Source organism: Gymnoscopelus microlampas (assembly GCF_963454915.1).
Source record: "Gymnoscopelus microlampas genome assembly, chromosome: 11".
In the NCBI taxonomy this organism is placed as follows: Eukaryota; Metazoa; Chordata; class Actinopteri; order Myctophiformes; family Myctophidae; genus Gymnoscopelus; species Gymnoscopelus microlampas.
Genome location: NC_139948.1, coordinates 5,512,025 through 5,539,598, shown reverse-complemented (window position 1 = coordinate 5,539,598; position 27,574 = coordinate 5,512,025). Strand labels below are relative to the sequence as shown.

General features: G+C 43.4%; 1 protein-coding gene across 1 annotated transcript; it reads right to left on the bottom strand.

Moving 5' to 3' along the window:
- Positions 1-2,043: 2,043 nt before the first annotated feature.
- Positions 2,044-26,637, bottom strand: LOC311054526 (high affinity choline transporter 1-like; the record flags this gene model as incomplete). The annotated part of the gene is made up of 8 exons (XM_084070540.1): positions 2,044-2,604; positions 14,129-14,346; positions 16,151-16,304; positions 17,591-17,725; positions 21,543-21,691; positions 22,521-22,676; positions 24,263-24,376; positions 26,454-26,637. 8 exons carry the CDS (start codon positions 26,635-26,637, stop codon positions 2,044-2,046), a joined length of 1,671 nt encoding a protein of 556 aa, XP_083926666.1.
- Positions 26,638-27,574: the final 937 nt, after the last annotated feature.

The following is a 27,574-nucleotide window of genomic DNA, read 5'->3' as shown; positions in this document are numbered from 1 at the left end:
TCTTTATTGGAACAAGGCTACATGATATCCTCAGAAACAGCTATTTTAACGCAACAAAATGAATTACCACAATTTTTGTTCATTCTGATGGTCTTAAAAAAAAAAGTGACACTTGTGGTGTTAGCGGGTCAAATTAGACCCGGCAGAGAAGTGTGGCTCAATTCCCCCCAAATTGTCAATATTCAATGTTTACATGTTTGAGAGTGAGAGAGACTTGTCCTCAATTAGCATTTTCTATCGGGAGTAAAATAAAGTTTGAGTTTATGAAAAATAAATGACTTTTTACCTTCTATGGTATACAGGTCAATTTTGACCCGCTAACACCACAGGTGTCACTATTTTTAATATTAACATTTTTCAACAAGTTAAAAAACTAAAACAAATATTTATTTCTATTTTTTTAATGTCTATTATGCAAGGGATAATGCATGGGGAGGTAGTCATTATTGAAATTTGAAGCCCTTCAGGGGCTTTAAATTTCAATAATGACTACCTCCCCATGCATTATCCCGCTTATTACACGGCTACTTAATACATACATAAATACATTTACCCAAAAGTAACAACAAAACGAAGTATTTCCTTGCTTACGGCAATGAAAGTATTCCATAAGTATTGGGCTGGGCGGACAAGTTCGCCTCGCAAAAACAAATGACGAAATGGAAAAAAACTCGCCCCAAAACACACTCGCCCCCCATTCTATTTACTGCCGATTTGCCTGTAATACCGCCGGATTTGCCCCAGGGCGACTATGTTTTGGGGCGAGCGTTTTGGTATTCCCCCGTTGTTGTGCCACGATAAACAAGGAAGTGCAGTGGATCAAATAGAATGACTTTTCGGTTATTGCATCGTCTATTTCTCACTTCAAATGTTTTCAAAAACATTCTTGAGAGCAACGTTTAGTTGTAAATGACATTGGTTGTTTGTTTACATGGCTGTCAATGTTGGATAAAGCATAAAATCAAGCAGCGCAGGTTGATATGAGCAGGTGTTCTGAGTCTCTGATTACACAGTTTCCTCGTCGGTCTCACCGGTCATTATCATCGGTCATTATCCAGAAATAATGACCGATGACTGACCAATCAGAATCGAGCATTCAACCAAGCCGTGTAATAAAGCTAGATAACATCATTATCCATTGTCTTCATTATAGGAAAAGTAATGAGTGAATTTTAACATTTTTACAATTGAAAACGACATATATTGAAAGATGAAACCCTAATCCAAGATACTATTATAAAAAGTGTTTACATGGATATGAATCCAAGTCAGCTATGAGGTGGGAAAAATAAATTAAAATAATTATTTTTTGAGTATTTTGGGATGAGTTAAATCACGGATGAAGCCTTGAATTCATGGAGATTTTTTTTGTTTTCGTCACATTCCTAAGCCAATAATTTGATGACCGGCGGAAAGATGCTAATGTCTCCGGTACATTTGTTGATTTTAATCACTGCAACTGCATTTAATTGCCATTTATAACCAGATTAGGTTTTAGGTACACACAAATAACTTGATTGAACTAGAATGACCAGCATCACCATATGAAGCAAAAGCAGCTCTACATTCAACCTCTAGATGCGATGTGATGAGAGAGTGTGGCCAACACCAGCTCAGGACTCCTGAATCGCTGCCCTACACACTCTCCTATCTAGCATCAGGGTCTTGAGCTCCTCTAGAGCCTGACCGATATATATCTATGTGGGTGGTATAGCGGCCATTATTAGATGTTTTTGTAGACACAGATTTTTAACCACTTTCAAATTTTCAAACATTTTTTTAAATAGCAGATTTTTTTTTTTAATTCATGAATAGGGCTTAAGTGGTTAAATAAAATTCAGTTGATGTGTATACAGTATTCTATATTTATTATTGCTTGTTCATTGTATAATTAGTAGAACTTTAATTAAATCATATTTAAAGATGTTGCCTTTTTTCTTACAAAACATTGGTCACATCGGTAATCAGTGGTCTACAGTATATTCTCCAAAATCAGGATAATTGGCATAACCTATGTATCATCGGTTGGGCTCTAGCATCCTCCTAGCAGCTGGAGGTGGAGGAGGTAGCCAGCAAATTCTCAGTAGTCTCAGTAGCAGCAGGTAAGATTACTTCTGCTCTCCCCGCTCCATTTACACCCTTTACAGCCTTCCCAGCCTCCCTCAAGACACCAAGGACGTCCCAGGAAGGAGGCAGCACGTGGCGGGTGAACACCAGACGTGCCAGCAAGGAGGCTGAGGGAATGATGAGCAAGGTTAGCAACGTTATCAAAGACCTGAAGGGAAAATACTGGTGTATGTCCCCTGTTAACTCATCCTCCCTCCAACCGGGAAACATCAGGACCGGGGGGATGTGGAGTAGAGGCTCCCCGCTCAGAAATCTCAGAAAAGCCCCCAGGAAATAGCCGGTGGCCGCACCGTATCCGTTAGCGAAGGGACAATGTACGACACAGATGATCTGCGGGAAGATCACACAGTACAGCAGGTCTGCACTCATCAGCCAGAAAGCCATGACTCCTTTCCCAGTGAATGCCAGACCGGTGCTAGCCAAGCCCACTAGCAGCACACTTAGGCGGATCACCCATGCATACTCCCTCTCTGATGCCTTGAGAGAGAGTGGAAAAGACTTGTTATTACAAAATGACGACATCGATGCAATATTATACAACGGGTAGTTCCGACCAAGAAATCTGATTGGTTGAAATAGCTATCTAGCCGTGCTTCAAACCAGCATGATAGCACGGGCCTAATCACATTAGTAAATCACTCCGCACTGCAGTCCGCACCTGATTAGACCATATATGGCACAACTGTGCTGTGACGTCACGCTGTCCCACGGTACGAAAACAAACAGACGAAAACAAAGAGGACGGCGAAAAAAGCCGATCTACATTACATTACATTACATTACATTACATCTACAAGTTGTAATGTAATGTAACATCTACATTACATTACATCTACAAGTTCACAACGTGTAGCCAGATATCGCACGGCGAAAATAGCCGATCTACAAGTTCACAACGTGTTGCCATCGCGACGCGTTGTCAGTTTGTAGATCAGTTCTTTTGGCCACGTGACACGGTCGTACGATGGAGCATATAGCCTACTGGAATTCATTCCACTGCGCAAGCATTGATAGCTCAGCTGTGTTGATGAGACGGTGCCTCAAAGCGTTGCTACAGGGACTATTTAATGTCTCAGTCAAAAACTCTTCTCCTTACAGGGAAACGGATAATAGCGAAACATTTTTATTATGAATTGCTCCACAATATGAATACATTTGGATGTGTTTTGTTGGTAACTGTTGTATAATCGCAATATTACACTCGAGGGTGTGCTTTACCTACATTATTGGCACTTCAGTGATGCTCGCGGAACTCGGCTTCGCCTCGTTCCTGACCGCATCACTGGCGTGCCAATAATGACCGTAAAGCACACCCTCTCGTGTAATATTGCTTAATTAGATCTAAGTATTTGCTTTATGACCGTGTCTTAATGACGATGCAAATCAGTGTTGGCCATCTGATCTCCTTCTTGTGCCTAATACCGAATGTATGCCCCGTCATATGGTATATATGCGGTGTGGCATGCAGAAAATAGCAATGTGTTGTGGATGAGCTTGTAGATCTGCTATTTTCAGCGTGTGACACCATAATACGTCAAAGTCGGGCTTCAAGTTCATCAAAATTCTCAGGGCTTAAAACTGTGGTCTCAGAAGTGTTTATACTCGTTCACCAATAAGGTCCCAAATGTATTTCTTCAATTCAATAAAGCTGCAATCCAACCAGGGATTCGAACAAGATCAAAATAAGTCACACACATCAATATGAATGACAGGTGCAGGTCATGTGATCATCACCTGATGAAACCAGCATGTCCAGACCATGTCCAGACCTTAGCACACTCATACAATATACAAACCTAATCATAAAATATACAGCCTATATGGTAAGAGTAGATCTTGTGAGACCACAGAGAGTCACGTTTGTTCGTCGTGTTGTCGTCTTGGTTTAGCCTTGCTCGCCGGTAGCCGGCGCCGTGCATGCTAACTTACTACGGGGGTATGTTACAAAACATGCTTTGTTTGTATTATGAGTGGTGCCATCCCCAGTGGATTGGACTTGGCAAAACAGGACTGCACAAGAGTGACTGGCCCCATATATGTCCTGCTTGGAATGCAGCTCTCCTGCAGTGTTCCTTCAGAGCAGCACTTGTTGGTGGAATGAAGTCATATGATCGCTGCTTTCTTGCAAACAAATCAAGTCGTGCCTGACCTGATGACTTAGATTCAATAGCTAATGCAATTTCATGAACAGGGTTCCATCTGAGGTCATTCCCTCCTTCCAAAGGCAATTTACAGCTAATGAACAAGTGAAACTGTTATGTCAACAATGTCAGTATCTGAGGCAGAGCTGCAGAGGATAGCATCTGACACACCATGATTCGCAGCTCAGATACTGTTGTCGTAGCAGTTGCACTTGTTCGTATTAACTACATCTGAGAGACTTATTGTCAGTATCAGCTGAGAACGCAGGAGTCTTACAGACCCCTGGTATTGCTAAGGTGGAGTGCCACACTCACCGTACCTATTCATACACTGAGTTGGCGATGCCCAGGATCGAACCCATGACCATGTGATCCGAAGGTGAAAGCTCTATCGACTGAGCTACCCAGACACAAAGACTTGGCTTGAAAAAGCTGTCGAAGGACCTCAGATGGATCCCCGTTCATGAAATTGCTATTGGATCAAAGTCATCAGGTCTTTGCTTCTTTCATGCATTCAGCAGATGCCATACAGTTTTGTCCTTCAACGGAAAGAGAAAAAGGTCAGCACCTGTTTGAGAAAATATCCTATATATATCTAAGTTTTTGTATTTATTGGTGAACATATTGAAAAGTCTGTTGCCCTAGGTCATTAAAAAGCTATCAAATCACTTTAAAATGTGCTATAAATGGATTATGTGTATGATAATTAATACAAATACATGTGCTACAAGATTAACCATAAGCACATTTCTGCAATTTATCGGCAGCCATATTGGAAAATATGCCGCCATATTGGAACCTAATATTATTTTTTTTATCTTACTTGGTAGAAATAGCTCCATAAAATATTCTCTTATATTAAAATAAGAGGGAAATCAAAGATTTACAGCCCCAGCAAAGTGATATAGTCCAAAATGTTGGCCCAGTTGCAGCCATTTTGAAAACTGGTGGTGGTCATCTTGAAATCTTAGGAATTCTGCGTGGCCAGAGGTTGATTATCAATTAGGGTCATATGAAGGTCATTTGTGCCAAATTTCTCGCTTTTGATCACCAAGTGAACCATCGTGGAGTGAAAACGGCAATTTCCCGCCCTACTAAAAGTCAACAACTGCCTTCAACCTGACCTGAGATCTGAGCGTACGGTACCCTAAACTCAAAGTCAGGATATATTGATAAATGCCGAAAGTTGCGGTGATCTCGCCGTACACCAATTATTTGGTCTACACCACGTTGATAAATGAGGGCCAGTGTCTGTACAGCAAACATCTTTTAGACGGGGGAAGCTAAAAGGGAAGTCAAATTTGGCTCTTCAGCAGATAGAGCCAACCCGACTCAATTTTCATATTGCTTGACAATTTTGGTTGTGATCAATTATGTGGCACTAAAGAGACAGTTCTTTTAACGCCGACAACAGGACAATGAGTCCATACGTGAATGTTCTCATGCGTTGTTACATTTGATGGAGCTGCTTAAATGCAAGGATCCACATGGTGTTTTACATCCAGAATTGATAATTCATGACACTTGCATTGAAAATGTACAGTATGTGATGCTAAATTACAGCGTGAATTCGCTCACCTGGTTCGGCAACACCCGAACCAGTCATTTACCGAGGTACGTAATGCAGCCATCAAATGGGAAAAGCGAGGGCCCCCTAATAGTACACACAGAGCACGAGCCTATTCTTGTGACTCTCATGCCTCAGGAATTGGTCAAGGTGAGGTTGATACTAATGCCTTTTATGTTAGGCCCAGTGATGAGTTGGGGGAATTGAAGGAGTGTTTACGTAAACAGCAGGAACAACTTGACGCCATTCTTAAACACCTAGGCCCGAGCTCTTCCTTTGTCCCTAACTATGTAAATCCCCAGGACTTCCCCAATGGCAATAGGCCGAAGCCATACACGTTTCAGCAGATGGTAAACCAATATGCATGCGGTGGAACAGAGCAGGTCATATTACAAGATTTTGGCTGGTTGACACTAGTGGGGCTCACAGATGCGATGAGGTCAAGGGGACAGGGCCAAAGAGTGGGGGTAAGGGTGAATGCCGTTGAGCAGCAGGAAAACTAGCGCCCTGTATTGTTGGGAACCCGGCATCAGGAGTTTTTTTGGGGGGTTCAAAACAGGCAAGTTTAGCATCCAGGCTAATTGGACGTTGCCCAGTGGTTGAGGTCATCATAGGGGTGTGGTGGTGCCGTCCTTGCTTGATACCGGGTCAATGGTAACTACCATAACACAGGCCTTCTTTGAACAACATCTTAAGACCCAAACTAACAAACAGCTGAAATCTTATAACTGGCTTCACTTAACAGCAGCCAATGGATTGGACATCCCATATTTGGGATATGTGGAGTTGGATGTTGAAGTCCTGGGCACAGTCCTCCCACAGATGGGTATTCTGGTGGTAAAAGACCCTCCTAACCCAGTTTCCAAGCATCGAAAAACTGCTATTTCTAGGGGGACTGTCAATATCCCCATTGTAAATGTTGGCGAGGAAGACCAGTGGCTGAAACCAAAAACAGTGCTGGGGTCTCTACATCTGGCCGATCTACATTCCCCCTCCCGGTCAGTACACGTGGAGGAGCAGTTTGAGGACCCTGACAGGCAGGTCGTATTCATTCAGTCCATGTCAGCATAGCCCCGTCCCCCGCCTCCTCTCTCTCCCTGGTCTGAACGAACTGAAGTGGCCTGACCTGCCCCCTGAAGATGTACAGGCGGCCAAGACATTGATAACTAAGTATCAAGACGCATTCAGCCTTCTTGATGGGGAGTTGGACTGTACCAACTTGATCCACCAGGACATTCCAGTGATGGACGAGGCCCCAGTACGCCAGCGGTTCCGCCGCCTCCCCCCCCCCCCCCCCTTTCAGTTGTCACTGATCAAGGCCCACATACAAGACCTACTACAGTGAGGCATCGTGAGAGTGAGCTGCAGCCCCTACTCCTCCCCCATCGTGGTGGCCCAGAGGAAGTGTGGGGATATACGGCTGCGTGTCGAATACAGACAACTCACCGCCAAGATAAGAAAAGCTGCCTACCCTCTGCCACGCTTTGAGGAGTCGTTGGATGCCCTTACCAGTTCTCGACTGGTTCTCGACTCTCGACTTGGCTAGTGGTTAAAATCAAGTACCAATGGCAGAGAAAGTCATAGTGAAGACGATTTTCTGTACCTCGTTTGACCTCTTCGAATTGAACTGAAAGCCATTTGGACTCTGCAACGCACCAGGCACCTTCCAACGCCTGATGGAGTGTACCGTCGGGGACCAGAGTTTCCAGTCACTGATGCTGTACTTGGATGACATCGTCATCTTCTCCACAATCTTCAGTCAACACCTGCAGCGGTTGGAGATGGTCCTGAGTCGACTCCAGCAGCACAACCTGGTCATTCACCATACGAATGGATGTTTGCCAGAAGCCCCAGCTGCTTGTTGACTTGACTTGCTGGGATGAGCCGATGAAGAGCCATCTTCTACTACACCAGATGATTGGTTGAAGGAACACCAAGATCATCTGGCCACTGTGTATGTTGCTGCCCAAACAAATCTGGATGCAACCGCTACAGCCAGGGAGCGGCTCAAACCCCCAGGAGTTCAATACTTCCGGGGGCGCTGCTCAGCTGCGAACCGTGTCCATGTCGAATCCGCTCAAGATTGTTTGTTAAGTGTGTTATATGTTTTGTCTGACTTTGTCATCGCATGTTAGGATGACTAAACGGGAACGAAAATGAACTGTCAGTGGTTTATACTGATTTTGGTGGGGATCGGTGCCCTTTGGGGAGCACAGTTCTCAGCTGCCACACAAACAACAACTAACCCGAACGCCGACTTCGGCAGGGGAATGAGCCTCTCCTATAGCCGGGAATTCCTGTTGGAGCTAGCAACCCAAGAGGACAGAAACCAACACCGTTTACCACCGGTGATTTTGGACAACATCCCACCCGAGCTGAGACGGCCAGCCAAGCGTAGGAAACGAGGAAAGAGAGGAGGTATTCGCAACCGACTTCGGCGAAGACACACAAGACCGCCGCTCCCTGCTATCATCCTCAGTAACCTGCGCTCCCTGAACAACAAGGTGGACGAGGTCCGAGCCTATGCGAGGTACTGCCACGAATTCCGCGAGGCATCTTTATTATGCTTCACGGAGAGCTGGCTCAAATCTGATGCGCCTGACTCCCTGTTTGAGATCAATGGATTTACTCTCGTGCGAGCTAACAGAGACTCTAACTCGGGAAAGTCCATAGGGGGAGGTGTCATCGCGTATGTAAATGACCTCTGGTGTCGACAGTTCACTGTAAGAGAAACGATCTGCAATAAGAATGTGGAGATCCTTTGTGTAAGTCTGAGACCCTTTTATTTACCTAGGGAGTTTGGAAGCATCCTGTTGTGCGTGGTGTATGTGCCGCCCAAGGCTAATGCTGCGCAAGCGGCCGCAACCATCGCGGACTGTGTCCATAACCAACAGCAGAGATATCCAGGTGCACCTACTATTGTTCTGGGGGATCTGAATCACTGTTACTTGGACAGCACTCTGCCTGGTTTTAACCAGTTTGTAAAAAGTCCCACCAGGAAAGACAAGATCCTTGACAAATGCTATGTGAACGTTAAAACGGCATATGAATCCAGAATTAGACCCCCCATAGCCAACTCTGACCACAACGTGGTGTACCTGATCCCTACCTATAAAACAAAACTTAAAGCTAGCAAGCCAGAGGAGAGGGAAATAAGGAAATGGTCACTTGAAAGCAGGGAGAGGCTGGGAGCCTGCTTTGACTGTACGGACTGGGACACATTCCACAGCAGCTCCGTAGATGAAACCACCACTGTAACCAGCGACTACATCAACTTCTGTGTGCAGATGGCTATTCCTACGAAGAAAATTAAGATCTATCCCAATAACAAACTGTATGTGACCAGAGACATTAAAATCGAGATTAACGACAGGAAAGCTGCGTTTAAGAACAAGGACTTGGCCAAACTTAAGAGTTTGGACAAGAACCTAAAGAAGAAAATTGGGGAGGCGAAACAGGCTCATAGGAGGCGTTTAGAGGATTCATTTCAAGCAAATAACCCTAAAAGACTCTGGGACACTATGAAAAGTATGACCGGTATGTCTCCTTCCAATAAGCCAATTGTGACGGATAACGAACTGGTGTTTGCAAATGATTTAAACAGCTTTTTCTCTCGCTTTGAGCCTGTAAACGATGGTCTAGATAAAGGTGTAGATTTAATTGATGCGTTGGTGCCCTCTAGTGGGGATAGAATCACTGTCAGTGAGGAGGAAACCAGGCGCATATTTCAGCGTTTAAACGCAAAAAAAGCCCCTGGTCCCGACCTAATAAGCCCCCTTATTCTGAAGGATTTTGCCACAGAATTGGCCCCTGTCTGGCAGCCCATTTTTCAGCACATTGTTGATAATCCACATACTATACCACAGGCTTGGTTGACCGCTCACATAAAACCACTGCCAAAAAAGCCAAACCCCAAAGAACACAATGATTATAGACCAATAGCACTCACATCTGTTATCATGAAAGCTCTGGAAAAAATTATGGTTCATCATCTCAACAATGCCATATTTAACTCACAGGACCCATTTCAATTCGCTTACAAGCAGGGTCGTAGTACAGAGGATGCAGTTGTCACATTGGTTCACGTCATCTCTAAACATCTTGACAAACCAAAATCCTATGCTAGAGGACTTTTCCTAGATTTTTCTTCTGCTTTCAACACAATACAGCCGGACTTGCTCCTCACTAAAATGGTTCAGTTACACATTAATCCTTTCGTTATTCAGTTTTATCTTAAGTTCCTCACTGACAGAATTCAGTATGTAAAGGTAAACAAGACACTCTCCTCTCCCATCAGGACCAGAGTTGGTGCACCCCAAGGTTGCATTAGCTCTCCTGTATTGTTTACTCTTTACACGGCAGACTGTAACACCTGCGAGTCAAATCAGTTTCTTCTGAAATATTCAGATGACTCTACGCTAATAGCTCTGATGACTGACAGTGATGACCCGAAACAGTACCAGGGCAGCGTTGACCGGCTTGTGGAGTGGTGTGACAAAAATAATCTGATTATCAACACTAAGAAAACTGAGGAAATTATATTTGGCCCTGCTCCCGGTGATAAGACACCACCGGTGACAATCCATGGTTCAGCTATTGAACAAGTCCCATCTTACAAATATCTGGGGGTGATGATAGATGCCACCTTATCATGGTCATCTCATATTGATTATATTTGTAAGAGGATACAGCAGCGTATGTACTCCCTACGCCGACTGAGATCGTTTGGTGCTAGTAGTCAGATCTTGTCTCTTTTCTATACGTCTGTTGTTCAAACTGTGATGTTGTACTGTAGCACGGCCTGGTTTAACAGCCTATCAATGGTATATAAGAACAAACTGTATAGCCAAATTAAGATCTGCGCTAAAATAGTTGGTAGGCCAGTCGAGGCTGTGTTACGTTCCTTTAAAGAGGCCCAGATCAATAGTATGCTTAGACTGGCAAAGAGCATCTCCTCTGACCCCTTACATGTTTTAAATGATGAATATCAACTGTTGCCCTCCGGGAGGCGGTTTAGAGTCCCTAAATATGAGAAAAACAGGCTAAAGAACTCTTTTGTACATCAGTCTGTTCGGCTTTTAAACCAAAGTCGGTAAACCAAAAGGATTTGTTCTACTGTTCTTGTTTCTGTCTGCTTCTGTGATGTATGTCCTGTAATGTACTTTGTGTAATGTATTGTGTATGTCCTGCCTGTATCTTGAGCGGTGACGTCATGGTCACAAAGCAAATTTCGGTGAAAGCTGACAATAAAGTTGTATCGTATCGTATCGTATCGTATCGTAACAGCCACATCCATTCTTCCAGTCAGCACCCTAGTCTGAAAATCGGAAAAACCATGGACCAGGACGAAGAAAAAATCAAGACGTGTGGGAATCAACAGTCTACCAAGAGGTGGAATGCCTTGACAAGGTGGGTAGTACAGTATACAAGATCCAGTCCCGCAACAACCCAGAACAGCAGAAGAATGTCCAACTCCCCATCAAGAAGGCTGAATGCGTCTCGATACTTACACATTTCGGGTTCTATATCCAGTACTTCGCTTGGGGTCTCGCTATGGGAGAGGGCCCCTGGCGTGAACACAGAAGCATTTCTTGATACACTTCCAGACAATTTCCATTGGCTGGACTTTGATTCGCCTTCCTGCCCCCCCCCCCCCCTCCTGGCCAAAACATTGATAACTAAGTATCGAGATGCATTCAGCCTTCTTATCTTGATGGGGAGTTGGGCTGTACCAACTTGATCCACCACGTCATTCCAGTGATGGACGAGGCCCCAGTACGCCAGCGGTACCACCACCCCCCCCCCCTCTCAGTTCTCACTGGACAAGGCCCACATACAAGACCTGCTACAGCGAGGCATCGTGAGAATGAGCTGCCCCCCTACGTCCTATATAGTCCGGGGGTGATTCCAAATCACCACTTTAGTTCCTCTTCTCGTCTGACGGCTAGCTCACACTGCCTCTCAGCCACAAGCTAACACCGAGCAAACACGCCAGCGTCTTCCGCTCATAATTTGTTTTGTCTTAGGGACAGCTCTGCGTGCCACCAGCTAGCACCAAGGGCTACCAGCTGGTCAAATACGGTACCACCGGTGAGCCTAAAAGCTCCCGCTGGACAACCGTGGCATGCTACAGGCTAACACCGGGAAAATGCGGCAGCACTCTATGCTTCACATCATGTATTTTCCCGAAGTGACCTCCTAGCCCTGAGCTAACACCGAGAAAACACACCAGCGTTCCGCTCTTGTGTGTTTTCATCTCTGGACAGCTCTGCACACCACCGACTAGCGTCTTGTGCGACCAGCTGGCATGGCGCGCTACCACCGGTGAGCCTGGGAGCTCCCGCTGGAAAGACGTTTGCACATCATATGCTACCAGCTGGCCTGGCGCGCTGCCACCGGTGATTTCTTAAGGCTCCCGCTAGCAACACGTTTGCACACTGCATGTTATCACCGGGTAAACACGACAGCATTATGCTTCACACCGTGTTTTTCCCTGTAGTGACTTCTTGGCAACACGTTTGCACGCTACCTTTTTAGCTACAAGCTAACACAGAGTGAGCACAATAGTATTGGTTGCCCATACTATGTTCTTCGTCGCACACTACCACCTAGCATCACATGATACTAGCTGACCTGACACGCGACTACTGACATGCTTCACAAGTTGCTGTTAGCAACCGGTTCAGCAGGCATTAGCTATACGCTAACACTGCCCTTGTGTTGTTTTTCTCTGGTTAGTATAAACCTAGTAAGCTTTTCTACCACACAGAGACGTCTCTCCTACACCAAACAGGGGAGAGGACACGGGCGAGGCCTCCTCCTCCATATGTCTTATATTATGCCGTCTTACATTATGAAGCCTCCTCACGTCAGAAGCTAGGGCTCTGACGCTGTGTCCGATACTAGACCTAAGAGCCCTCAGTCAGAATCTAAAGGTTTTCAATATGTTGACTACCGTGGGCCACACGGTCACACTCAAAACCTGCATGAGGATGGCAGGTCTCATGGCCTCGGCCATTTCGTTATTACGAATTGGGAGGCTGCACATGAGACCGTTTCAGAGGTGGTAACGTCCCGGGACATTCCCAACCGACGTCAATACCACAAGGTGCTAGTCACAACAGAATTTGTGGCGGCGCTCAACCACTGGGGGATGATATACTGGGCTTGCCAGTATATTATATTTATTGTGTAATGATGGTGGGTGCTCAGTGATTAATTGGTGTTTCTGTACATTTTAGGCTGAACTGGTGACACACAGGTCCGTGGTCAGCAGCCAGGGCATCCACTGTTCTTTTCCTCCATTTAGTTTATTGTTTGTACTGTAGTTGCTATACTCAAGTACCTCACTCACTGTTGGTTCAGCATTTATAAGAGTCCTCAATTATATTTTTATTAACATAATAATATTATAATTCTCGTCTATCCACCAGAAAAAATAAATAAAAATAAAAATATATTCATATATAGGCTATATATACACCGAAATAGTCCATTCTGTATAATCGGCAGTTGAATATGGCTTATTTTCTCCAAAAAACGCAGTCTGGGAGAAGAAATGTGTTTTTCTACATCTCATGACATGGGAGTTGATGGACTGACTTTTTTTGTGACCTCATCATTTCTGCTTCTATCATTATTATTTTTTATAATTAAAAAATATATATTTATTTTTGAAAGGACGTATACATACTATACGCCTTTGGCAGGCAAGTGTTGGATTTGAAAGGATATATATATACGTCATACATATCCATCTAACATGGTTAAATTTGATACAGGAACATAATTTAGGATGGTAAGTTGTACCATGTAGTACCCGGGATTTGGTTTGTTCCCCCTGTGAGTGCTGAAATTTCTACTGTTGAGATAATAACGGACAGCTAATTTGGGAGGGCGAGACATTTCCCTCAGAATTTCATCTTGTGAAACAGTAGTGGTCCTCCCCAACCACAATGTCTCAATAGAAGTGCTAATCCAACCACTGCAATTGTGTTAGTTATATTGTATTAACATACTCTATCATAAAACATTGTCGAAATAACGTTTTATTCACAAAAAAGTTTGGATTGCAGCTTTAATAGAGCTGCTATCACACCAAAACCTCTTTTGCGTAGCTGAAAGCCTACAGGTCCTCTGTGCTTATCACAACAACGGTTTAGCATTTCTTGGCAGGATGCAAAGTGATACAGTATAGCCACTGCTATATACATGAAGACACATGAACACAAGCAGACACACACATGCAGAGACACATAGTTACATAATTATAGTACAAAGCAAAGTTTCCAACCTGTTTCCTGAGGTAGCCTTTGTAGATATTCTGAGTGAACATGGATGCAGAAGAAAGCATGGCAGAGTCTACGGAGGACATGACGGCTGCAGTCAATGCTCCAATGCCCAACGCAGACACCCAGGATGGGGCGAGGTTGAGCAGGACCAGTGGAAGCACATTCCCTGCCTCCCCTTGCTCAAACGGAGTTGGAAGACCATACTCTGTCTGGTTCCAGTCTGAAAGGGGGAACCGGACATCCAAAGTGATGAGAAGATGAACTTGAACATGTTTTTTGTCTTATAGTCTGTAGAGGGCAGCCCAATGACAAATATTTCATCATTGATCAGCGAGATGGCAACAATTAGGAACAGAATCAATCTTTAAAGTCATTGGGCCGGATTCACAAAGCAATTTACGTCCATGTTTTATTGTCTGTGATTTTAGAGGAGGCTCCGCTCTTTCTCAAGTCAGCTCCGAGGCTGACTTACCAGGGATCAATGCTTGCGTATGTCATTAGAATGATTTATTCTTGACATGATGCAGATTCCTATTTTCTAGTCAACAACTGAGGGACCCTGACAACAACCGAGGGACCTAATAATTCAGCTCTAAATGTAAATGATAGGCTATCATTTGCATTTAGAGCTGAATTATTAGGTCCCTCAGTGTGTTTGCCAGTGTCGGCCAACTCAGACAAAGTTTCACTTAATGATGAAAATAGACTATCCTGCCTTAAGGCCGTGCTATTAATTTATAATACTTTAGGCTACTGTATATTAATCACATGAACGCCACACACAATAGCCTAATACATCTTCTTACCATCTGATGAGGAAACCACTGTAAAGGTGAGCAATGTTCAGTAGAAAAGGCTTTATTAGTCTATTATTTAGTGGTGGGGTTAAACGTTGTAAACTTCTTTAGTCTCATTACACATGAGATCATTACGTTCAGCTGATCCATCATGCAGTAGAGGGACTGGCTTCCAGACAGAACAGATGTACTAGTTGTCTGTAAAGGCGATGCGACATATGTATTTTTAGATACAGAGACGGAAACGTTGCTCTTCTCCAGCACCAGTGTTGCCAGATTTTGAGAGAAATAAACAACCAGGTCTATGAAAATAAGCCCAAAAGAAGCACCAATAGGGCACTAGGCCATATGAGAACTGTAAATATTGAAAATAGCCGATCTGCAATATTCCACATTTTATTTGAAGATTTTCAAAAACCCGCAACTACCAATATTTACAAGCAACTTTACATAAAAAACAAGCCCAAAGGCGTTTATAATAAGTGGACATGGCAACACTGTTCAGTATGGTGAAGTTGAAGTTGGATATTTCATTGCAATGCAAATGACCTTCTGAGGAACACGCTTGAGATTTTACGACGAGCTGGCAGCTGTCCAGATTCATCATGCTATACACCTGTGATCCGCAAATTTGAGGGATATACACACCCCTTTGTGAATTGCATGTCAGTTTTAGCTTACAGAAAATACACCCTCCTTTAGTAACTTTATTTACACCTTATTTACGACCAGCTTAGTGAATCTGGGCCATTGTGTGTGATTTTCTCTTTGGTATTTTGGCTACACCTTATGGTGACTAGTGGCCACATCAAATGTGATTTATTTTGCCTGCGGCACCCTGCGGCAAATGTGATTTATTTTGCCTGCGGCACCCAGGCGCAGCGAATTCTGGTTGGTCTGTGGGGGGAACCAGTGGCTTCCAACGTAAAATTCAGATCACTTCCCGACATGCCTATGTAATTGGTGACGTTTGGAAATATGAGTCAAATAGGACCATGGCCAGAAAAGCGAAGTGAGAAAAAACAAATCCACCGAATGGAGCGAATCAGTCTGGATCCCAGGCTAGGTGGTATTGCCTGAAGCTCATAAGGGCAATATTCTCCCCTAGCCAAGCAAGCGATCTGTCTTAGCTCAGCGGTAGAAATTTGGTCTCATGCAGTCGAACCCTGGGTAGAACAAAAGTTACGGATTGCAGCTTTAACGGTGTGTGCAATGTTTCTAAAGTACCTGCAGAAACAGCCACTGCTCCTATGATGAATGAGGGAATCAACGTGATGAAGTAGATGATCATTGAGGCAAAACACGTGATTCGGGCCTGAGCAGGTGATGCAGCAGAAAGGACCCTCTGATAGAATGCCTGGGTGCCCAGTCCTCCCAGGGACTGCACGCACACACACACACACACACACACACACACACACACACACACACACACACACACACACACACACACACACACACACACACACACACACACACACAAACCCTTGTATTACTATACTTGTGAGGAGATCAAAATAGAACAGATCCGTCATGATCACATGACTATAGAGATCATGTCTACCGATTTGTGTGAAATTTGGATAAAATCTGAATGAGTAATTAGCAAAAAAAATGTTTTATATAAGTCGGCCTCCTGGTGGCGCTATAAAAGGCAGATGTGAAAAATGCAGGGCAAAGGCTTTTCCTTGGTTTCTAGGGAGTGCACTCTAGGGAGTGACTCTAGGGTTATAGCGCCACCATGAGGCTGATTTGAAAGTTTTCAAGTGGCATTTTTTCCTCTGCCCAGTGAGAATGTGCGTGCAAAACTTCACAGATTGCATGCTGTGTTCACGATTTGAGGCATTTTGTTCAAAACGGACCAATCCTGCAAACTTTGGAAGCCATTTTTAAACAATCAGGATGGAATGTGAAAAATCTGAAAAACCCGTTTCGTTTAATGACTATAGAGATACTGTGTACCGATTCGCGTGACGTTTGGACAAAATATATAGGTGCACTGTCAAAAAACTGGTTTTGCAAAAAGCGGCCTCCTGGTGGCACTATAACCGGACTCTCTGCCCATGTTTGGGGCAGAGGTTCTGAATTGGCATCCAGGGAGTGGGTGTGCACAGTTTCGCTGCGATCAAGCCAACGGTGCCAGTTATTAGCTGTCCACAGACGGACGGACGGACGGACGGACAGGGTGCAAAACATACTCTCTCGCCATGCCTTTCGGCCTGCGGAGACAATGAAATACAGTAGTAATACCATCAGACGCAAAACAAAGGAACTGAACCAGTGCACACATGGACGTCACCGCTGTCGGGCTGAAAGCTTTTAGCTGTAGCTTGTAACTATTACTTTTAAGACAATGGAAAAAATAACCTGTGTTCCAATGGACCCAATGAAGTTAGTCACAAACTCTTGTTACCAAACGAACCCTAAAGCTATTCTGAGGCAAACATTCTGTGAACGTTGTAGATCTTCCAGCTTGTAGGCCGCTACTTTTGTGCAACACTGTCATACCACAAAGTATAACATTGACGTTAAAACATATGGCGTTAATTTATGAAAAACATAAAAAGATGAAATATGGACATTGAGGGTCTCTGCCTGACAGTGCGGATATGTAAACACAGGTGCACAGTGTACATGAATAGGATTTGGGGGAAAACAACAACTAACCAATAAGAGGAATTCATCGATCCATTTTCCAACATCCTCCGTCTTGAGCTCCCCCATCCAGGGCGGTGAGTTTAAAGGTGTGAGTGTCACATTAGATGATGATGGGTGGAGAATTACAAAGGGAACACACAGCCACTGAGAAAGGCAAGATAAAACAGAACAAGGAAATAGTTAAACAAAAATATAATTATGTTCACCACTAGTGAACTATGCTATCGGGGATGGAGGGATTGTGGCTAGCACGCAGGGAATCCAGGGTTAAGAACCTCACTCATGGACACCTCAACCCATGTTCACAGATAGGAATCGAACCCTTGACCTGAGGACTCACAGGCTGCCACACTGCCAATTGAGCTATAGCTTTGTCTAGCCTGATGGTGTCTGTTGAAGATCAGAATCAGAATCAGAATCAGTTTTATTGTCACATCACAGGTTTACAAGGTAAAAAAGTGGGTGAAATTTGTTTTTGTACATCACTCCCATCGCAACGTAAATTCCGTAGAAAGAAGAGTGGGGAGAGAGAAGAAGAGGGGTAGGGGGCAAGTGGGAAGGAGATCAACAATAGACAATAGAAGGCCAAAAACAAGTTATCTACATATTTACAAAGTACCTGAGATAAGAAACAAACTAAGGTGCCTGAGCATAGCAGCAATGTATGTATACTGTGCATGATATACTTATAGACGCTAAGGTGCTTAGAGAAAAAAAAAACAAAAAAAAAGTAATCTGTACCTGGTGTGGTCTACAGGTATGTCCGAGGGGGGAGCTTTCCATCTTAATGTTTAATCTTCAAGTGTTTCTTCAGATTAGCATTTTGACTAAAGCTTTTGCCACAAAACGTACAATTGAAGCCCTTTCTCCTGTGTGTATCAACATCTGTTTCTTAAGATTAGCATTTTGACTAAAAGCTTTTGTCACAAACTGTACACCTAGAGAGTTTTTCGCTGATAAGATTCCTCATGTGTTTTTTCATATTACCGAGGGGGGAGCTAAGTCCAAGTCATTTTCCCTGGTATAATCCACATGTGTGTTTAGGAAGAGCCAGAAAAGTCTGCAACCAGCTTGCGAGTACCGCCTGTCGTCAGGCTTCTGAAAGGGGCTCATGCTTCATTCAGCATTCTGACAGCAGCCGGGTTAAAACTATTCCAAAACCTGGTCGTGGAACTCTTGATACTGCGGTAGGTCCCCTTGCCCGGTCGCGGTAGTTGTAGAGTTCTGAACAGTTTGTTACTTGGGTGGTACTTGTCCTTGATGATGCGCTTGGCTTTGACCACGCACCGCTTCTTGTACAGATCCTGGAGCGCTGGGAGCTCGTTCCCCATTATTCGCTCTGCCGATCGCACTACTCGCTGTAAGTTGATCTTCTCTCGGGCAGTGCAGTTCCCATACCAGGCCGTGATACAGCCTGTTAGGATGCCTTCAACCGAAACTGTTGTAGTACAGCTTGAGGATGCGCTGTCCTACTCCGAGCTTATTCAGGCGGCGGAGCCAGTACAGTCGCTGCTGAGCCTTTTTCTTCACGTGTTTGGTGTGCGTCTCCCATTTAAGGTCCTCCTCGATGTGTACTCCGAGGAACTTGAACTCGCTGACCCTTTCCACTGCAGCACCGTCGATGAGGATGGGCGCATGGTCTCTCCGCTGCCTTCTGAAGTCCACAATCAGTTCTTTGGTCTTGTCGACGTTGAGAGCAAGGTTGTTCTCCCGGCACCAGAGCGCCAGTGAGTTGATCTCATCTCTGTAGTCAGACTCGTCGTTGTTGACGATTCGGCCTATCACTGTCGTGTCGTCCGCGTACTTTATGATGGTGTTGGAGACATGTGTGGCTATGCAGTCATACGTGTACAGGGAGTAGAGGAGAGGGCTCAGCACGCATCCCTGGGGTGCTCCGGTGTTGAGGGTCAGGGGGTCAGATGTGATGCTGCCCATTCTCACCACCTGAAGATCATAAACTCTTGCCTTCTGTCATGAACCAAACCCCTGTTTCACTAACACTAAGATCGGTTCACAAACGATTTACCAATACATAAATTGTATGTCTCCTCGGAACCGAAACTAGTGAAAGTAGTCGATCTACAAGCTCACAAAGCGTTGCTATCCAAAAAGTTGTGAGCTTGTAGATCAGCTATTTTCACAAGGAAATAGGGTAGGCCTATACATTGAAAATAACTACTCTCAAGAAGGCATTTCATGTTATCTTTAAAGTAAAAGTGATTTACTTTGGTTAAAATAAGTCTTAAATAGCTCTATATTGTGATAGTACTCATTGTTATAGAGTGTTTGTTCAGTAAAAGGAGTCTCCCATGTCTATCCAGCTCTTTATTAAACAGAAAATGCATGTTCAGTGCTCTCTCCTGATTGGCTTAAATGTTGTCACCTACCTGAAAATGTACTATATTCTGCTTACTAAAGAGCTGGAAAGACCCCTGTGACCGAACAAACGCTCTGTAGCAATGATCACTATCAGAAAATAGCAATTTAACCTTTTTAAGGGGCCAAGACCGTAGGGCCTTTAGACCCTTATTGCATCTCTACACTTTTGTCTTCTTCTTCTGCCATTTTTCACAGTTCTGGATTAACCGTGCAGTCGCTTTTTATGAAACTCTGTGTAATGGTAGAGGGTCATGTAAAACGGTCAAGAAATTAAACTCACAACTATTGGCCAAAGGGTGGCGCTATAGCAATCAATCAACTTTGAACAGGTATAACTCATGTCCTGTTTGATCTACAGCCATGAAACGTTGATACACACATGCGTCTCCTCTTGCCAAACAACTTTCACGGTCTAACTTTTGACCTCTGACCTTTATATCTCCCACCATTTTGAATTATATGACATATTATGAAATTATATGAACAGCTAAAATCTATCTCCTCCCGGGATTTTTGAGCAAAGTAAACAAAAAGTTCTACACATGTAATTTGAACTTATGCCGACAAAAAAAAAACGGGAGTGGATTTTTAAGTGAAAAGATTAAGCTTTTATGAGCCAATGAATATTGCAGTTTTATGAAGATTATCCATATGCCCCTAACACATACATGAAGACTTTTGTTTTTAAACATTGCAGGAATGTAGAGGGTCATTCCAAATATCACTGAAACCAATCTTACTCCAATTGGCCAAAGGGGGGCGCTATAGCAATTGTTTGAAAATGCAAACTTTAAACTGGCAGAAGTCATGCCTCGTTTGGCCGACACCCATGAAACTTGCTTACACATTTGTCTTGACTCATGAGGAAACACAATATCTATCACTTTGACCAGTAAGCTCACATTTTGCCATTTTGAGCAGGTTTGAAAAACACTTAAACCCAGGATTTTTGAGCAGTTTTTCAAACTCTCACACAGGACAAAGTGGCTTTGAAGGTAATGAAAGTTTCTAGGACAGCAACCTCATACAAGATGGTCCATGGTCGGGATGGGTGGAGGTGGGTGGAGGTGGGTGAAGCACAATGTCACCTTTTTCGCCCCGGGGCTGTTTGCATTAACCTGACTCTGGCTGTATTGACTTCACAATACAGCCTCCATATGGACTCGCTCAGACAGTAGAGCTGCCCGCACCGCTGCGTGTTCGAACCAATCAGCAGCTGCAAGGGGCGGGATCATCCAATCACCTGCCAAGTAGCTTGAAAAAAAAAAGGGACCGCTCCTTCATCGATTGTGCTACCGAGGTCCCAGATGGAAGTAGCCTGTGAAACAAATGAGATGCAAGCTTCTTCCATCTGGCAGTCAGGTTATATTTGCATGCCTGTAGGTTAGGTTCAGCTATTTAAAATGCTCATTTGTTAATTGCATGGCCTTCTTTCTCTCAAGTTCAGTCTTCTATGTCTTATTGTGCATATTACTTATAGTTTGTTCTAGTTGTTTATTTTTTTCTCTCTGCATTCCTTGGCCCCGTTTATCACTGCTTGCAGCTATATACAGTATATTATTATTATTTTGTCTGCTCTCACCAGACTGATGAAGATGATCAACAGCTGGATGACATCGGTGTAGGCCACTGAGTAAAGGCCTCCCAGCATTGTGTAGGTGATAGCAACACCTGCAGACAGGAGGATGGCGTAGGACGAATGAAGATCAAGAATCACACTGACTGTCCCACCTGTAAAAACATACAATACACACGTGTCTATAAGAAAATTGAACTCTAGTGTCCCAACTCTGCACATGTCATAATAGTGTAGGTGAACGAACCATGACAATAGGCAAACTTTCAGCGAAGATAGCAGATATACAACACTCACATGCCTTCCACGGAGTGCACTTTTGTAGTGGTTAAATATTGTAGGAAAGAAAACATCACGTTATTTAACCAGTAATAGAGATGTCTAATTTCTAACAATTAAAGATGATGACGTTTCCATTTTGGTTTCTGCTCCTATAAAATATCCTTTTGTTTCTGTGTCTTTTTTGTTTCTGCTCCTGAAACCTAGGTAGGTAGCCCTAGGTAGCCCTAGGTAGTATGTAGGCCTACTGACTGATAAGTAATAGTGAACAGAGCCAACAGCTAAAAAGAGTTAAATAGCATTGATGTTGCAATGAACTTACAAAGTAAGGCCTGCATCCCATGTACCATTTGTACACTCTCAGAGTTACAGACCTGTAAGGGTCCATTTGGACCCCAGGTGGTCCATGGACCCGACATTGAATAACAGTGATATAAAGTATGACTGACCCACGATGGGCAAGACCTAGTCGGTTGAGTGTCTACAGAAGTACCGGAATTTGGTGGAAGAAGAACCCAAGAAAATTATGCCAAGGCTTGTTTACATTTTCTGTGAAGGAAACGAGTGTTGTGATTGGTCGAAAAAGATTGTTTCCGGGGGAAGTACATACGATGGTCCCGCTCTATAGACACTCTCTGCATTAGGTCCTGACCAGGCTTTTCTCCTCAGAGATGATAAAAGACTGGGAACGAGGCTATGACTGACCCAAGGCACCCAGGGTGGCGGCCACCCACAGAATGTCACCGAGCAGACTGGGAAGCAGAAGGGCTGTGGTGATTGCGTTGCCATAGCGATGCTGAAATGGATCCATCATCGTCACGAAGCACTTAGACCTCATTTGTTCAGCAAAGAACAAGCCTCCTGTTGGGACACAACATGAAGGTGATGGATTAGACCAGTGGTAACCTGTGGGGGGGGGGGGGGGGGTCCACAGAAGACAGTGAAGTGACAATTTAATTGAAAAGAAAATAAAAAGCATCAAAACCAACAAACTATACTATATGAACTGATCAAGCATTGGCCAAATGGTAAAATAATATAAGTTTGAAAATAGCCGATTTTTTCACAATATTTATCTGTGGAACCGAGTCAAACTAAATTGAATGACTCAACTCCTACAATTTCAAGTGCTTGTCAGGATGGGGGGTCCCCCAGTTCCAATATGATTATTTTGGGGGTTCAAACTCTCACACAGGACAAAGTGGCTTTGAAGGTAATGAAAGTTTCTAGGACAGCAACCTCATACAAGATGGTCCATGGGGGTTTGGCAGACACTTCTCAAACAGTGGGCCCACAAGACATGTCCACATGTTTCTTGTGATTTTGTGACAACCATCACGTCATTATGGATTATTAATGTACTATATCAGTACATTGTACACACTCATCCAAATACAGCAAATTGTATACCCTAAAAACAAAAAAAAACTACTTTGTACCCAATTCCCATTTTAACTAGAATATGGAATAGTCTAAGCCCATCCCTCAAAAAATGCAGTTCGCTGGGCTCATTTAAAACAACCTTAAAGACTCACCTTTCTGGAGGCCAAAAGAGGACGATTTTGCCGCTCGACAGACGACCCCCCCCCCCCCTTTTTTTGTACATATGTTATTTATTTTTTTGCATTTTTGTTTTGTTTGTACACATATTTTTTTCAGTATTTTTGTGATATTTGAACTGTTTGGTTGCTACTATATATGTCTATGAATTGAATACCCAATGGAAACAAGTCCACAAGGACTTTTTTGGATGGATCTTTTAGACAAAGTATTATAAATGTAATTGTGCTGTTTGCCCAATAACATATTCAATCAATCAATTCAATTCTCTACTGCCAGAGTAATAGTGTGATCCCCAGTGTCACCCCAGTGCCAGCTTTAAACAATCATGGAATATTTACCATGATCGCTGTCCTCACGGCGATCACCTCGTTATACGCACGGGGGTCGCGGGTGTCTCGAAAAAAAAAAAAGTTATCCGCTCACGGTAATCTGTTGCTTAGCTGTGGCCAGTTGAATGTGCCTTGTTTTTGCCGTAAAGCAAGAGGAACGGAGATATAGCCATTTTGAAACAGGAAATAAACAGAACGTATTTTTTTTTTAAATTACGTCAATTCCGGGTCTGTCGTCATCAGTGAAAGCATCATTTATGGGGTAGCGAACAGCGCCGTCTGGTGGAAAACCACTGAAAACCCCAAACTTGTCAAACTCGTGTTTGGCATTGTGGACTAAGTGACGAGTTTACTCGTCCTTGGCAGTCAAAGAGTGAAGTTGAGGGCATAATAAACATGATGGTGGAGTGTGATTTGAGTTTTTTCTAAAAAATGAATACATATATTTTGAACGTGATTTCCAAGTCTGTTACATCACAGGCTTGAATCTCAGCTCTTACCGGACTACAATGGATTACAGTTGAAAATTGAGAGAATATACATGCTGCTTTTTACCGATGAGGAAGGTCATCACACATGAAGGGGGCCCTAAGGCCCAGATGATGCCACGAGAGGGAGTGTAGACAGCCTCAGCAGTACCAATGATGGAGGCTCCTCCAACCCAGGTGGCTGATGATGAAGACAAGGCATTTAACACAGTTACACATAGCCTACACATGAACACACACACACACTTAGATTGACACTTGTACACAACAAAAATGTTTGCTGTCAGGAACAAACCTTGTACTCTATGTCCAAAACCGTTACTTTTCAGTAAATGGAAAAAAAACCTAACTTGTGTTCCAATGGATCCAATGTAGTATTGTAGTATTAAGAGCCACAAGCTCTTAATACTTTTCATTGGTTAAATATTTACTGCAGAAAGCCCACATGGAAGACTTAACCACTTTCAACCTGGAGTCCCTATTTTGGGCATGTCACTATAGGCAAAATGTTTCATGCATTTTCAAAGTAGCAAATCTACAAGCTCACAACGCATTGCATCTTTTCAGTACTTTTGTACAACGCTGTCGTAAGACAATGTGCAACAGGGAATACATTTTATTTTAATAAAAAAATTAAATGGATATACAAGAGGCCTCATTTATCAATGGAACGTAGAAACCAGCTTAAATTCGAGCCCAGGAATGAGTTTACGCTCACATCCATGTGGGATTTATCAAGCAATCCTATACAGCCAATCCAACCGTACATTTGGTCTGAGCTCTGATAAATCTGAAAACGGTACAATCTTTGTCAAGTAGGCTAGCAGCCTACATGAATGACACCAATCCCATCGTCATGAATGCAATACGTTTGTATATTAATTTAACCCATTACCGACGTGCGCGTTTCAATTACACTAAAATAAAGCAATCATGTATTCCTTGTGAGTCACAGGCTGCCGTTAAACCACATTAATGAGAGATAGCCCGGCAAGGCAGTCATAATCTGAACGTTTGTGGAGTGATTAATGTGTGAATGCATAAACATTAATGGATGAAGGCTGGTGTGTAGGGCTGCGCTTGAATCTGTCGGGAGTCGCGTTGAGAACCTATGCACATTGGCTACAAGTGGCGGGCCTTGAGATCAGGAACCAGGCCGCACTTTAACCAATCAAATGTAGTGGGTGGGATTTACATCTGTGCGCTCGCTTCCCACTGGAAACAAACCGAAACTCATTTAACAATAGCGCCCTCGAAGCCGACAAAACCACAGAAAGTTAGTAACATTTTAACTTGCTCTTTCGTCATAGAAACAAGTGTGCTTATAACCAAAATGATCCATGTTCTGTGGGAGAAATGGTGTTAGTGTTCCGTGGAGAAATATTGTTAGTGGGAATAAAACATAGGCGCACCACCGGAAGTGGAGGGTTTCCAGTGGGCATAGTTCTACTTAATTACTCCTCCCAGAGTCAAATCAAAGGTAAAAAAAACAGCAGGTGGCGCTGTTTTTACTTTTTTTTACCATGGGTTCCCAGATTGGTGCTGGGATGGTAATATCTCCGATCTCCCGTGGCCCAAATAAATCCACAGCCTGAAGATCACCTGCGCTGGGCACAGGTTTGGAGCTTCAGGTTTTAATCCTTAACCCAAGTTATACACAACTCCAGAGGACTTAGCTTCTGTATATACGTTTTAAAATATTTACAGCTGCGCCTTTCCCGACTCCCGAAAATGCTCTCGCATAAGCGCACGTATAGCCTAGGACTGAGCCAATCTCAGGCTCGTATAGCCTAGGACTGAGCCAATCTTATCTGAATGACTGTTAAAGCACATGTTTAAATGGGTGAATTATTAAACAACTAACTTATAACATTGCAAATAGGCTATGTTAGATTGTTTCCATATCGCTTGATTTTAACACCCGTTTTTTGGTCTACACCAATTTGATAAATGGGGGCCAAGGTTTCTGCTCTCGTATTATTGCTCTACCTAAAGCTGACAATGGGAATCCAGAAAATTGTTTCACAAACTGACAAAGTCTGGTGGTGAGCAATGACTTACTGAATACATAGACCCAGCTGTACTGATGTAAAGATGACGTCACCAGTCCATTTTCTTGGAAGGCTTTATCAATGCATGTTTTTCAGATAATTACTTTTCTTCAGATGTTTTGGGGCTTGTAGATCTGCTGTTTTTGAAACATTAGGAAATCTTGAACAATTGTGAAAAAGCATTGTGCACAAATTGTATTTTCTCACCTGTCATTGTGAAGATGCCAATATAAATGTTGATGTTGCGTCCTCCTATCAGGGTGACTTCACTTTTAGATCCCACACATTTCTTCTCCTCCCTCACGGACTTCCTAGAAGCCCAGATCCCCATCGCCAGGATCAAGGCATAGAAGACCAACACTGCTACCAACCCAGCTATGTTTAGAGCCATTGTGAAACTGTAACAAACAAATGCAAGCAGACAGGATGTGTAACAGTTAACATATTGAAATGTCCTTGAGCAATATATTGAATACCTAACTGCTCTTGGGCTGCCGCTGCCATCGGGTGAGTCTAATAATAAAATGTATTATTTATCACGGAAATTTCATAATTAATGCTGACAAATGCATTCAATTCCATGCCTATTCACTGTTTCAACTGCACTGAATCAAAAGTAAACAAGTCTCCGCCAGGTCAGGTAGGTTATTATGGCCTCCTGGTAGCGCTATAATAGGCCAATGTGAAAAGGATGCCATTTATTCCTAGGCCTTGCACGGCAATCGGACACTGCATGCATGATTTGAGGCATTTTGTTCTAAAAATGTGTTTTGCTAAATTTGACCTGCTGGTGGCGCTATAACAGGCCAATGTTAAAAGGGTGGCATTTGTTCCTCAACATAGTGTGAATGTGCGTTCAAAGTTTCACCGTAATCGGACGCTGCATTCATGATTTGCGGCATTTTGTTCAAAACGGGCCACTCCTGCAAACATTACATGTCAATGTTAGCCAATCAGGATGGCATATGAAAAATCAAACAGATCCGTCTTGATCACATGACTATAGAGATCATGTGTACCGATTTGCGTGAAATTTGGATCAAATATGAAGGCTTAATATCAAAAAATGTGTTTTACATAAGTCTGCCTCCTGGTGACGCTATAAAAGGCAAATGTGAAAAATGCAGGGCAAAGGTTTGTCCTTGGCCTCTAGAGAGTGTGCATACAAAGTTTTACACTGATCGGTGCAGTTATAGGTAAAAACACGGATCGGCCTGTTACAGCGCCACCATGAGGCTGATTTGAACATTTTCAAATGGCATTTCTTCCTCGGCCTAATGGGAATGTGTGTGCAAAATTTCACGGAAATTGCATGTTGTGTTCATGAT